The 15,697-nt window shown below is 32.9% G+C and overlaps 1 protein-coding gene, 1 long non-coding RNA gene and 1 pseudogene across 2 annotated transcripts in view; 1 reads left to right on the top strand and 2 right to left on the bottom strand.

Annotated features, from left to right (window-relative positions):
- The window catches only part of LOC104772659, a 13,985-nt gene extending 11,780 nt beyond the window's left edge, over nt 1-2,205 (bottom strand). Inside the window, exon 1 of the mRNA XM_019241910.1 lies at nt 2,185-2,205. Coding sequence (XP_019097455.1) covers nt 2,185-2,205 — 21 coding nt within the window. The remainder of the gene's footprint in view (nt 1-2,184) is intronic.
- Nucleotides 4,402-12,804, bottom strand: LOC104772658 (annotated as a pseudogene).
- LOC104771247 lies at nt 14,793-15,640 on the top strand. The gene is made up of 3 exons (XR_764759.1): nt 14,793-14,846; nt 14,929-15,037; nt 15,585-15,640. It is a non-coding gene; the product is annotated as an uncharacterized LOC104771247 (long non-coding RNA).

The raw sequence follows: 15,697 nt of genomic DNA, 5'->3' as shown, positions 1-15,697 counted from the left end.
AAAACTCGATCCCAAGCCACAAGAAAGCTTCCTAACGTCCCTAGCAACGATCTAACAAGCCTAACATCACACAACAAGCAGATTAAAGAATCCTCTAGCTTAGATAAGCCATGGTCATGCACTTACCTTTGACACAGAAGAACTAAGCCTCAAACAATCAAAAACAAGCCTCTAGGAAGCTCCTACAACGACCCCAGCTACAGATCTCACCAAAAAACGCCTCAAATCTCAAGAAATCACCAAGAACCCTCAAGAACTCTTTCTCCCTTGTCTTTTATCTCAAAAACGGCCACACCCGTCTAATGAGACAAAAGACACGACCCTAAGGGTTTTCCCTTTCTCTTCTGACCAAAACGCAGCGTTTGACTTAAGTCAAAATGCAGATAATTGAACCAGCATCGATCGATGCTACCACTGCATCGATCGATGCACACCCTAAACCGGGATTCCGGTTCGCAGGTGTTACACAATCTCTAATACTTAACAAAATAATGTTATTAAGTCTAGAATTATGGTCCACTACATGCTCTTCTTTTGAGAGAAGCAAGAGGATTAGTAACTCTATTAGAGAGTTTAATACGAAATGTTATAAGTAAACTTTTCATGAATATTTCATGTAGAAATTAAAGCAAGACAAATATATATATATATATATATATATGTATTGAGAAGCAGCAAGTGAGCAATTGGTACTCACCTTTATTGCCTTTCACCAAATCCGGGTTTAAATCCAGTCTCTCTCAAAGACAGACGTAGAATATGTAATATTGTTAAAAAAATGATGTATATTATTTTATAAATAAATATCTTGTACAGTCAGTTATTGTATTTGTTTTTGTTCTTATGTTTTTAGTGTATGTGTATAACTTTTTACAAATAATTAATTTATCTTTATATTGTAATATATGTGTATATTTTCATCGACTATCACACTTAATAAAACATTTTCTGTTAAAGATATTCATGGTGCACAACTATAATTTAAATCTATATATACATTTTTGAAGTACATTTTGGGTCCTACCCTTTAAGTTATAAATAATTATATAAATGGTCCTTCTGTTGAAGACAAAAAAAAATTATAACTGGAAATTTTTAGATTTTGTATCTTCTTTATTTAGATGACGATTTAATGATAGTAAATCTATAAAATCTACATTATTCTAAAATTTTGAAAGCTATACTCTAAAAAAAACGCTAACTGGAAACTAAGTACTACACACAATCTAAACCAGCATATTTCTTACCTAAATACTTAATCGCAATAACTTCATTTTTATTGCCAATATTACGTTGTAACAAATTAGAGAATATGCCTAATATACTTGATTCATTGTATCGTAATTGCTATATTTTCTCTACTTTAAACTTGCTCACCAAGATTTTTAGGAAGACAAGCAAACCTAACCATAACAATCTACGACTCTATAAATGCAAAAAGACTCATCATGAGACCACTCTCCATGAGGTAATTTTCATTAGGGAAAATTATAAATAAAGGATCTTTTTCTAAAAATTTGGCCATCTACACTTTTTTTTGAAGATTATCAATTGTGACGAAAATACCCCTACTAATAGAAATAGTGAAATTTTTAGGAGTTTGAACCAATAAACAAACAGAAAACCCATGTTAGTATACAACTGTGAAAAAAAAAATTTGAAAAAAAAATGTTTTGGGTGTTAAAAATCAGTTTGTAAATTGCTGATTTATGGTCTAAATTGTTTAGAATAGACTTTCTACGATTTTTTCTCTTTCTGAAACATTTAGATTGTTCATTCTACAGTTTGTAAATGTTCTACAAAGTTTAGATGGAAAATTTGTTCTAAAAATTTCAGAACCTGAATTTTGTATGTTCTACAAAATTAAGAATATGCATTCTACGTTTTTCTTCATTCTACATCAATTCAGAATTCGTTTTCTACGTTTTACCCTATATACTAAAACAAGTAGAAGATATATCATAGAAATTTTTAGAATTTGTAATCTGTAAACCTTAGAATACCCTAAAAATAGAAAGAAAATAAATTAAATAAGGAAAGTGAATATTTTTAAATATTTTTTAAATATTCTTAATTTATGGTTAAGATTTCGTAATTATTGTTTAGATTTGTTCTAATACATTTTAGAATGCGTATTCTAAATTATTTAGAAGATAAACAAATTAAGAAAAATCGACATTATACCTTAACGTGATCGGTCACCATCTCTTCCACCTTCCACAAAAGCTTTCACTTACCTGTTTATGATGCAAATCTATGTTACTTGTGGTGTATGGACACTGGATGCCAAGAAGGAGTGGAGATTTATTGATGATGAAGAAAAACGTGCTAGATTACTGACTTTGCAACCCACTACATCTCTTGAAGAGTTGAAGGTTATGGTTTCAGAAGACTATGAAATAGAGCAAAATATGTTTGATGTGGAATTCAGTTATCTACTCACAGAGGTTAAAGTTGATTGTCCTCCTGTTGTATTTACAAATGATAGAGGTATGAAAAATTTTCTTGCATATCTGAAAAAGATAAACATGATTCGGTTGTTTGTTACATTCAAAAGAGTAGTTGATGGTGATAGGAGTAAAGTCCAGTTCGATCTGAATAAGTTCCCAGCTGATAGTAGCGATGGTTGTAATGTGGAAGTTGATGTAGGAAAATCAGTAGGTATTATTTCAAGGAATTCACCTAAGCTGACTAATGATGTATTAGAAAAGCGTACTGATGCTAATCTTGGTGATGCTGCTGTTTAAAGTTGGAAGATTCAATGGTAAAAAAGGGTGAATATTTTGAAGGGTTTTTTCTCAATTTCTCGATCCCTTTTGTTTTCTTAATTTGTCGAGACAAAGTCACAATTTCATTATTTTCTCAAGACCCATTACGAAAAATTAGGCCCACTAGACTTATTTTCTCAATTTTCCTTATTTCGATTTTTACTGATTTTAAAATTTCAGGAGACAAAAAAAACAACAAATTTTATCTGAAAATATAACTAAGGGTATAATTGGCTATTTTTATATCCAAAACCCTATATAACCAAACTTTTCAAAAAAAAGTGTAGATGGCCAAATTTTTGGAAAAAGATCCTTTATTTATAATTTTCCCTTTTAATTATATCTGCTAGGTTTTTCTTTGTTTTTTTTTTTTAATGATTCTGGGTTTCTTTTGTTTCTCAACTGCAGCTGTTTAATCCGGTGGCTGGTAGGGCATTATTGCGTTTGTAGCTCTGGTATGACTTTGTTGTCTGATGCTTATGACATTTGAAATTCTTCAATTCATTATGTGACTAATTTATCGTGTTTTGGTACAGTTGGCTTGGATAGAGGAAGAACCACGAGACTAGCCTTGATTTCTTAATTGGATCTCCCTTGGTAAACTCATCTTACATCCGTAAATTACTAATCCTTTTGTTATCAATTTTTCTAGATTTGATGTAAATACTCATTTGTGAAAGTTTGAATCTGAATTTTTTGTAAGCAACAGTAGTTCAGATCATTTATCTGAATATGTCTTTGGTATCATGAAGCAGCTCTGATATTGATTAGACACCGAGAATCGTTATGGAATGAATTTTTTTTTTTTATATGGATTTTGTTGACTACGTGCCATTAACTGAGAAAGCTACCGAAGCAGGTTAGAGATTTAATAACATACATGTTCATGTTATCTTCACATCATCTACAATTGTGCTCACATGACTAACTAATGATACACCAATAACGAGGTTCGTGGTACTACTGGTGTACTTTATATTTGTGTTTTTGTTATTAGGAGTCTAATGCTACTGGGCTGAATGAGGAAGAGGAAACTTCTATCAATATTTATCTCGCCAGAGAAAAACGGGCCATTGTGCTTTTGATTTATTTATTCTCTTTAGTAGAACAATAATTTAATTCCAAATTGTATATTTTCTGTTGATGTTTGAGGATTTAAGCAGACATATTCAAATTATCCAACCTCTAGACCATAACACACTTCATTTGTTGCAGAAAACAGTTTATTACTTTACAAAGAACTTCATAAAGTCCATGTTGTTTTTATACAACACAGGAACCAACCATATATTGGTGTAAGAGCATTTGCATCGGTGAAGGACAATATTTGGTCCTTCAATTATTTTATTCTTATTTTGAGAGTTTCTTAAGTTTGGTATAAGCATTAGTGTCCTTCACAGTTGGTTCCCTGGAAAAAAAATATTTTTAATTTAAAAAATTAATTATTTAAATAAATAAGTAAAAACATATTAAAGTTTTAATTTAAATAAAACATATAACATTGACATTAAAAACATAAGAAAATTACAAAGTTACTTATAAATTCATTGTTGTTCTTTCTATAATTTGGGATTTTCATGTGTTGAGAATTCAAAACATGGAGGCTTGAACTATGATCTTGATACCATGTCACTGATAAATTTGGATCTTTAAATCATCAAAAGCAATTGTCTTACACTATTTCCAAGTACAGATCAATTGTGTAAAAATAAAACTAGAGAGATGGGTTCCTCAAGAAACAGAGATGTTACAGAATTGTAAAGAGATCTCTGAAATACTATGAGACAAAATGTGATTGCCTTTGCTATTTGGTTATAATCCTAGAGAAGAGTATCAAGAAACTCGCTCACGGTCATGTATTTGACATCAGGGTAAAACAGAAAGCTAAATTAAAAAAGTTTTGCAAATCGAAGGCAGATGTAAGTAGTAAATGTGCTGATGATGTTATGATGATGGCACCTTTGATCGTCTTGAGAAGTTGATTCTCTGTAACAAAAGTTTTCACAAGCTCTTCTCAATCTTGCCCTCCCAAAGCTGAACAAGATCATTCATGGAACATATGTTCTCAGGTGGTCTAAGGTACAAGGTTTTATTCAGTGTTCGAGGATCATCTATCGTTTTGATAGTAAACGCGGCAACATCAACGTCATTCACGAATACAGCTATACACAAAAAACACACAAAGACACTCAGTTTCAGACCTCACAAAGATTGTATATATTTGAGTAAAAAAAGCACAAACCTTTACCGTTTCCATCTCCAAAAATTGATCTGAGATTTCTTAGAATAGAAACCGTGATCAAGATCTGAGACTTGTGTTTTATCAGGATTTGCTCCATATTCAGCAGGTATAAACCTCTGCAAGAAAACATAACCACAATGTCCAATGCACATTCAAGAATCAATTTCATTGCTTATACAAAGATGAAACAATGCTAATAAAAGTGTGATTCATATGACTAAAGACACGAAGAAGAGACCTTGATGGAACCAGCTTGTTTGATGACTTTGAGGAGGAGTTGCTGATCAAGAACACGTTTTGATGGAATTGCAGAGATCACCACATCTTCCTCACTGCTTCTTCAAAGCTTCTTTCATCCTCTAATGAACCCTAAACCCCATTTAATACGAAATCCAAATCAAACGAATAAAAAAAAAAAAGGTCAAAACTTTGAGATTTCAGAGTATTTTCAAAGAGAGAGAGACCTTGAGGAGAGTAACGCCAGCGTCGGAAAGAGATTTCAGGTTATCGTCTGACGAAATTAACGGTTCCTTTCGCCGGCAAAACGAGTCGCCGTTGAGAGAGATAGAGAGAAGAGAGAGAGAGTCGCAGAAAAAAAATGATCTCGATCCTTTGATTTTTTCGTATCCCCTACCAAAAAAACAAAATGCTCTCACAGCCTGCCACGTGTAAGGACGGACGGAGTAAACAAAGTCCCCTACGAAGGAACGTTCCTTCCATAAATATCACATTTTGATTTAAATTAAATCGTTTTATTATGAAGGACGGTCGATTAATACGCCGCTGCAGATGCCCTAATGGATGTCAAAAAAAAAATGGAATAATGTTGTATAAAGTAATATGTTGTATAGATGTCAACAAAAAACTATATCTCTAATAATTTATCCTGTTACTTATTCCATAACTATAATATTTTCAATAAAAATTAAAGAATTCTAACCATTTTTAATTGTTAAAAGATATTTAAATGCTGATAGCTGATGTGATGGAACATATTAGAATTTTTATGGGTTGTCTACTATAATAAACAAACAAAATATTTTAATAAGAAATTAGCACTTTGTAAACAATAGAAACACAAAAATATATATCCCTCTTGAAATCCTAAATTGGCATTTTCTACATAAATATATAAGATCATGCTTTAAACAAAGTTTTTAACAAAGCAAAATTGGTTTAAATCATACTTATAAATTAGTTTTTAAAAATATACATAAATATTTTTAAAAAGAAATTAGTATCCCATAATTAAAATACTTTATAACAAAAAATTTTAAATATTCTAAAATAATTTAAATTTCCAGACAATTTAAGTGCTCGCCGGGTATGTGATTGAGCGGGTTTGAGTTTACATAAACATGATTATATTTTTTTGTAAATAGGTTGTCTACATACATAAATTACGATTATGTAACAGAAAATAAATTGTCATATAGTATTATGCGGGTTAAATCCTGCAATTATCAATCAAAATATAATTTTACAATTTAAACACTAAACAGAATTAATAGAAAAATACAACTTAAAATTTAAATCTTTTGGTTACAAAAAACTATCTAGCGGTGTGTTGTAGGTTAAGTCCTAAACTTAATAATCAAAATATAATTATATATTTTTAAATACTAAAAAAAATTAACGTATATATTTAAATTTAAAATTTTAATTACAAAGAAATCGTCCCGCGGTATACCGCGGGTTAAAACTAGTTGTACTGAAAATATTTAACGTTTTTCATTTTCTAAAATTATTTTTATCCATTAGATGGCATAGTTTTTGTATACAACTTATATAATTATTGTTTATTTGTATACATAATTTAGTGTTCTTGTATTATCAACTAAATCTTATCATAATCTAAACAACAAGTGAAAGCCAAACTTAAAGACCCAATAGGAAACGTGGGGAGTCTCCAAAACATGAAATAACAAGTCACACATGTGTCAGGCACTCAGCCCTGAACTAGAGACATCTAATTTCATCCTCTTCCTCTCTATTCAACCACCTCACGCCAAAACCTGTGTTGATTCTCACCACATACTTTAACAATATCTCTTCGTTGTAGCTTTCCGACGGCGTTCGAACTCTTACCTCTCATTATCTTTCTATTGTCGGAGATAATTTTGATCTGTGAAGCCGTGTGGTTTACCGTACCTCTTACCGGATTCAAAGTGCGTCTCGGAAGAAATACAAATCAACATCGTCATTTAGGCTGATTACTTTGTTATCTCCAATGAACATCCAATATTCCAATCTTTCCTACTGTCTCCATTAAAGTAAAGTATTTTGGAGTAAAAAATGGAAAGTGATGTGGAGGGAAAGGAACAACAAACTTAATCGTAGTTGTCATAATTTTTTGGATTCGATCTCCATAATCATCAGGTAAACAATTAAAAATAGGATCTCTACTTTTCGATCTCAGAATCCGGGTTTGCTGAGTAATTGAACGACAACCATTTTTCACCTATTTTCTTTCTACGATTTGGGATATTTACTTACTTTTAATTATGAGTACAATTAGATTCCTATGTAATGGTATTTTGCTATTGGCCTATTAGGTTGGGCCATTTTTTTTATATGCAGCAAATTAACTAAAAAAATTGACACGGAAGGAGATATGAATATTATTGGATATCAAATTTGAGTTGTATTAATTTTTATAATTTGATTAGCTACCTGTTTTAACTAAGGTGTCAGCCCCAGGATTCTCCAAAATGCTGAGGTGTCAACACTGGAGAGAAGCGCATCCTGTTTTTATTGTATTGATTTCTTTTGGTTTTATTATGTTTTGTTAGAGAAATGTTCAGATTTTTTTTAAAATGTTTGGGATGTTTATCGATCGATGCAGGTGTTGCATCGGTCGATGCAAGGCCGGTTTGGTCACGAAGTGAGTATGTTAAATGCTGCGCTTTGGGTTAGGAAACCCTTAAATCGCGTATTTAAAGAAAAGTTTGTGGTTTTAGTCGAGTTTAGCCGTTCTGAGAGAGAAAAGAAAGAGTGAAGGTGTTCTTGAGGTGTTGGTGAGTTTTTGAGAGTTTTGTGGCTGTTCTTGGGGAGACTTGTAGCTGAGATCATTGTAGGAGCTTGCTAGGAGTGTAGATCCGCTTTGATATGCTCAAATTAAACCCTAGAGCTACTCTCCCAAATTAAGAGATCAATGTAGTACTTAGGGGTCGACTTCCACAATGACTCAAGACTACACAATAAATTATAGAGTTTTATAATTAAGCTAAATAGATGAATTTGAATTGAAATAACAAAGCAAAATAAAGCTTGTGAAAATTCAATTGAACAAAAAGCTAGGTCTAGTTTTCTCAGGAAATTATGAAATATAAAATCAATCAATAAATTAGGATTCAAGCAATTAAAAATCAGATCTAGAACTCTAAACTCTTTTCTAAAATAAATCAGTTTTCACTGCAAATATTATCTAAATTTAAAACCAGAAAATTCAAATCTCTTTGTAAAATTCTAGGTTAAAAATCAGCTTTAAAAACAAGTTTAGATTGTTCACAAAATTACTAAATCAAATCTCTTTGTAAGAAGTAATCCCCTGAACCTAACAAGCAAACTACTCAGACATAATCAATGAAAGCAAAACATTATTCTGAATAATAAGCAATAGATATTAAAAACTAAGAAGGGAGTTTAGAAATTCTTCTCTCTACAAAAGAGTTCAGATCACTCTCCCAAAAGCTCTCAATATCTCTAAAAAAAAACCAAAACTGCTAGAATAAAAACTTAAGGGTTTCTCAAACCTAAAAATACTATATATATGTCCTAAAACACGTCCAGGGACTAATGATGCAAATATGGAAAACTTCGGGCAACTTTTCTAAATCTTCCAAAACTTGGGTCTTGAGTCGGCAAACAGGGGTGTCGATTGACACCATCACTCTTGATTGGTTCCAAGTTGATTTCTTCGGTTCAATGTTCCAAAAATGATCCAATTTGCTTCACTTTGCTCCATCCGTGCCAAAATCCTAGAAAACCTAAAAAGACTCTCAAAGAACCTAAAAACACATCAAAAGACTCTAAAAGACTCCTTATATCATGGTTAAAAACCACAAAAACTATGATATATCATGCTTGTTTAAGGGTCAGAATCTTCTTGGCAAAGGTGAGTGTAGGACCATGGCTTATCTAAAATTGAGATTTCTCTGATTTTTGTGTTCATGTGTTATATAGTTGATTCCTTAGCTTGTTAGAATGTTTATGAGTCGTTGGAGACTTTGTGAGGCTTCTTTGTGGCTTTGGATAATGTTTTGATGGTTTAGGAACTGAGATCCGGCGAGAAACTTTGGGGAAAATCGATGCTCGGCATGTGTGCATCGGTCGATGCAATGCGAGGACAGTGCGATTTGGCCTAGGGGCATCAGTCGATGCCATGTGGAGGTGTCGGTCGATGCAACTAGGGATTTCGTGAAATGTCGAGCATGCATTGGTCGATGCAGACTTGTGTCGATCGATGCGACCCTAGTTGGTGTCGGTCGATGCACTGGTTGGTGTCGGTCGATGCACTGGTTGGTGTCGGTCGATGCAGTTGTACTGGTTTGTTTATTGATTGGTGTTTGATGGTTAGAGTTATCTCAATTGTTTGTGTGTATAACCTAGTAGATGGGAGGATTGTCTCACTGAGTGTTTATAAAATACTCGTGGAATCAAGGCGATGAAGAGGAGGATGTTCTAGTGGCTCGCTTGGATGTTATCTGGCTTATGTTAGGTTGTTAGAGTTGAGTCAGTAGAATATTGCTAGGTTTATGGTTTTATGCTTTATGACTCTATTTAATTGAATCATTGGTTTATTATTTATTAGTTATTTTTAATGGTATCATTTGGTTATTTTCACTGTTTGGTTTGATTTTGGTTAGGTTACTAGTGGGTTATTATATATATATTTTTAAAACGGGTCGTTTCAGTATTTTTATCATACACATTTATATTATATTATATTTAACTGATAAATGTTTACTTAATTATATAAAGTTTATTTGAGTGACTTTGATATTTTATTATATATCTTAATAACAAATTAACTTACAACAAGTAAACTTTAATTACTTTGAAGTGTTTCATGATGAAAGTCTTGTTTCATAGTTTGCCACTGCGGTGCCGTTTGTGCTAGTTGTTCTTGTAAGTTTCCTAATCTATACTAGTATTTTTGCAGCAACTTTTGACAAAAAAATCATTTTGAAAACAATTAACATTCAATGCATTAACTTTAATATTAGTTATCAAAAATTTCCAAAACTAATTATAGGTAAGATTTAAAAAAGAAAAGAATTCTTTCTACTTCATTCAAACATAAATTTATGATTCCCTATCATTTTTATTTGAATTTAAATTTAATTTATCTTCAATTATTCTATAATACACTTAGTTAATATAAATTGTGATTTTTTTTCTGCATATGATATAATACAAAATTTTTAAAACGACATATATTACTCAATAGTTGAATAAAAAATATGGGTACAATATCCCACATCGTCTAAAAAAATTGGGAAATGGTTCAGAGTCATACTATAAAAGAGGCCAAAATGATTCCAAATACAAATGAGTAGAAAGCTTGATTTATCAGGCATTCAAATTATAAAAATTTTTATTTGGTTTATTCCGGTTCTTTAATTTAAAGATTTTTAAAAGGTTAAATATGATAAATATTTAAAACTTGTTAAAAGTTAAATACTGTATGATAAATATTATACTGTAGATACACAATAAATATTAAAAATTAAGATGATATAGTGTGAGTTAAAATATCTCGGGATGGAGTTATATAGTAGGACGGGTTTTACCTTTATTTATATAAATTAAAAAATATCATTAATTTGGTGTTACACGGGTAAAACATCATTTCATTATTTTGTTAACACTGTCGGTATCAGAGAATAAACATATCTAATTAAATTGATTAAATATTATATAAAAAATAAATTATATTGTGGTATTATATGGTTTAAACCATAAAATTAACAATTATTATATAATTATAACATATTTAACCAACAAATACAATTTATAATTTAAATATTTAAATAATTTTGTCCGGCGGTATACCGCAGGTCCTAATCTAGTGATCGGATACAATACTAGCGTGGGACAACAACAGGGTTGTACAAAATTTTGCAACAAAATGGCGTCATGTATACAATTGGTTAAGTATCAACCCTATTAAACTGTTATATATTGGCAATAGCTTTGGGCTGTATATAAGTAATCGAATCTTAGTAATGAAGTATATATGCTCGACGATACACGTAGTAGCTTAAAGCTTCCTAAAACACATTAAGTTAATGCAGCAGGTCCTTGATTCAGCGAATTTCCTAATCATTCAGTGACATCAGAACTAAATTAAAGCCTGAGACATTCCACATACGATAAAGCTTTTGTCCAGAAAAAAAAAAACGACAAGAAGAAATAATACGATAGCTGCTAGTAGGGCATGACAAAAATAAACATGATTTGATGAAAAATAGAAAATGGTACGTAGGATAGAGGTGACACAAGACTCTTATAGAAATGCAATACATCTGATAATTTTACATGTTGGGCCAAGAATGCATGTGATTCTGATCAAAGAGAGTATGCGTGACCAGTGACCTGAAGCAATGCTGCTACATCAAATCAAGCTTCTCTTTCACGTTAGCCAGAATAGATTCTAGTTACTTCCTGCAAAACAAAACTGCAATACTGTTAGAAACTGCAGGTTTAAGATTAAAAATGCTACTTAGCAAAGTGACTAAAAACCGTTAATGATCCATTAGTTGAACTCCAAGAGAAAGAGACAAAGAATATCTAAGAAAAATATGATGAACTACTGGAATAATTAATGAGAGGATGCTCACCGAGACTCAAGAGTCAGAACTACCTTTTTTCTTGCAGACTAGCTTAGTGGAGAAGCCTACATGCATGGAAGCAATGTACTCATCGTCGTGTGTTCACTGAATTAGAGGTTGTATTTACATCCAGAAGCATATAATTGAAGCTAAACCCACGATGACGATATCCTTGGCCTCACCAGATTCAATCTTTATGATATAAAGATAAGTACCATATTCACCCAAGTAACTGTTTGAAAAGAAAAAAAAAATCTCAATCAGTCGATCACTTGAATTGTATAAGAACATAAATCGAGATTCCTGAGGAGTTGCCACAAAATATATTTACATGTGTTGCAGCCAATTTCGCAATCCCTTGTAAACTCATTGGTACCAGAAAGATCAGGCGTTTATCAGTGCATGAAATATCACCCAGGCGTGTGATCCAAGCATCCTCGATTGTGGAAAAATTTTCAGCATATCCAATCCAACGAAGGTGATCCAATTATTACTTGGGATTCAAGCAAATCCCGATTAGTGATTCATCTCCGGTCTAGACCTAGAAATCTAGAGCGGGGGAAAAACAAATTAAAAAGACTGTATAAGAGAAAACCCTAGCGGAAGGAAATATAAGAAACCAAGAAACTCTCACCTGAGTCGAAGCCTTTCATAATTAACGAGATAAATAAAATTATTTGCTCGTTACTGTCGACTATGGTGGAGGCTCCATTAAGCCTATCAAACGCACAACAGCATCCTGTATACGTTTGAAAGCGATCCGCCGTCGGACTCGCAAAAACCCATGATTTTCAAAGGCTTCGGCCAATCTTGCATCAATATCTGCAGGAGGATTTGGTGCGTTTCTTGTATGTAAAAGAAGTACAATTTGCATCGTAGCATCTTCTATCGCAGTTTCCAAGTTCCTCTTAGTTTGATCCCAATGCGCGAGGGATGAAGAGAACGTGATCTCTGCCATTCTGATTTTCTTTTCTTTTTTCTTTCGTATCGTATGTTGTTTGTTGCATGTTACGCGGTGGTATATTAGACCTTGTTTATAGGGGGGGTTTATATGAGAGTTCTTAGTTTATTGGCCAAAAAAAATTAATTAGAAATGAAAAAAATGGTAAGATCTCCCCTTATATAAGAGACTGAGACGGATTTATGGTTTAAGGGGCAATATGTGTCGCCATTCTATTGGTCGAAAGAATAATACAAAAGAGAAAAAAAAAATTCCTGCTCGATTTATTTCTTCTCTCTCTCTCGGTTGCGATTGAATCCCCGCAACGTGAAAAATTTGGAATCAGAAGCTTGAAGGTTTCAAATCGAAGGAGCTGGAATCAGAGGAAAGGTTTGGATTATGTTATCATCATCACCGTCGCCGCAGATTATTACCCACCGAGACCTGTTCAAGACACTCTCCTTATGTATCGCCACACCATCATCACTCACCGTCGCACCAGCAAATGCACGCGGCCTCTTTCAAATGCCGCCTCTCCGTCTCAATCGGTAATTCACTTTTCTCGAAAACCCTAATTTTTAGTTTCTCTGTATACAACAATGTGTATTTGTATCTTCACTCTTTTGCTTAGCACTAAGTTAGAGTTTGATAGATTTAAGTTTTGGAAGTGTAATTAGCTTTGAAGGCTCTTGTGAAGGTGTTGTGTTTTGGTCAAATTCCAAATTTGTGAAGAGTTGATCCAGGCTCCTGATTCTTGTTCTTGATTTTGTTTCTTGAAAATATCAACTGACACTTATTTGAATCATATGTAATCTTTGTGAGCTAATAAGAAACAATGTGTGTTTTTTTTCTTGAATCAAGTTATTACCTGGTGAGAGCTGGGGAATCTGATTACGAAAGCTTGGGGATCATCAACACAAACCCGGTTGATAGCAGATTATCAGATAAAGGTAAGAAGCAGACTGTGAGAGCTGCGTTACAGTTAAAGGCAATGGGAGCTTGTGATCGAAACTGTTGGCTTTGGCCTTCCATTACACAAAGAGCTTATCAGGCTGCTGAAATCATTGCCTCCATCAATGGGATTAGTCGCAGGTAATCATTGCCTCCATCAATGGGATTAGTCGCAGTTTTAGTTCTTTGATTTGTAGTTTACTTCGCATCTGCGATTAACGGTTTTTGCGTCTATTGGTTTTCGAAAGATGTAGTTGAAGCTGTTAAGAAGAGGCTACAACATAAGAGTCCTACTGTTCAACTACTTGTTCTTACGGTATATGATGTTTGTAGTCAATTTTTGGTTACTCGGCCGATTTATTCTGTGCATTGTTTTTTACTCTCTCCTTTAACTCTCTATGTGTATTCTTCTGTTAATAGCTTTTGGAGACATTAGTGAAGAACTGTGGAGATTATTTGCACCATCAAGTTGCAGAGAAAAACTTGTTAGGGGAATTGGTCAAGATTGTTAAAAAGAAGGTATTTCTTGTTCTGTGTTTCTATGTGTGTGTGTTTTTCCATAGTGGTGAATTGGTGAGTGTTCGTATTGATGATGATTTTGGACTTTATAGACGGATATGCAAGTTAGAGATAAGATACTGGTCAATACTTGAAATGTAATTGCTATACCGTTGGTAGACATATATAATGTTCAGTCATCATTTGTTGTAAGTTTTGAAGTATTGTATATTGGTAGCAACTAGCAAGTCTTGTATTTGTTGAATCAATTGGAAGCACAAGGTAAGTTTCTCAGATTCTTAATCAAATAAATCTTATGTGTTCTGTTTTGATTCTCTTTGGTCTTTGATTTGAGAGTTAATTTGTTCTCCAAAGGAGGTGTCTCTACGGATTCAATTGAATATGCAGAAGAAACATGAATTTTCTGAGTACAGAGAGAGGCTTAATGAGAAACAGCTCAATGAAGGTTTTTGTTTGTTGTTGTCGTTGATGTTTTCTATATATATACTCTTAATTTTACCTTTGCTGTTAATGTTTTTATTTTCATGTTTCTTCACAGAGTCAATTGAGAAGTATGTTTTTGTAATGATGCATCTTATGCTGATTGGAAAGTATATTTCTGTATAGCTTTTGTGAGTATTTTCTTGAGTTTACTTGAAACAGAATTGTCACAAAGTGTTTTCGTGGTTACAGTTGAAACATGATGATGAAGATTGCCGTGTTATGTACCGTGAAGGACTTAAAGGAAGCCCATTTCATACACTGCTCGTTGAAGGTTGCATTGATGGGACTATCGAAGACTGTAAGTTTTCTTCATTAAGAGTTTGGATCGATTTTCATTCCTGATGCTGCATTGTTAGGGAACTTCTTTGGTTCCATTACTGTTGAGCATATTGGTCAGCCTAAATTCGATTTGATGATGCTTCATGTTTGATTTTGGTTTTTTTTTCTAGTTTCTTGAATTGCATGCTGTGAGAGATGATCCCCATTAGAACAGTGGGACGAACTTGGAGTCGATGATATGTATGCTAGGCCTAAATGTGTATCCTTGTTTATAGAATTGGTGGTAGTGATACTTCTAAACGGGTTATTATTATACATCATAGTCCCACTAAGTAAGAACCAGGGCAGAGTCTGTGTTAGTGTTTAGTTTCTCTTAATTGTAGACCAAAGCTAGATAGAGAGACTTTTCTTGTTTAAGTTCATAGTTAACATACCAACAATTGCATTCAAACATAGGGTAGATTAAGCATTTAGCCGAAACCAATTGTCAACAACTAATTGTTGCAAGTTCATTTCATTGTTGTAATAACCATGAAAACTTCTTGGTCCTTTGTTTTTATGGATAGGTTGATGGTGGATTTGTGCTACCAGACAAAGCCTCTCTGCATCTTACAGACATAGAGGATAGGATTCAGAGCACAACAAAGACAAAATAGAATGTGAGTGCATCGATTTGACA

This window comes from Camelina sativa, chromosome 20 (genome assembly GCF_000633955.1).
Source record: "Camelina sativa cultivar DH55 chromosome 20, Cs, whole genome shotgun sequence".
Classification (NCBI taxonomy): Eukaryota; Viridiplantae; Streptophyta; class Magnoliopsida; order Brassicales; family Brassicaceae; genus Camelina; species Camelina sativa.
Note: the sequence above shows the minus strand (reverse complement) of the source record. Positions and strands in the feature narration are given on the sequence as shown.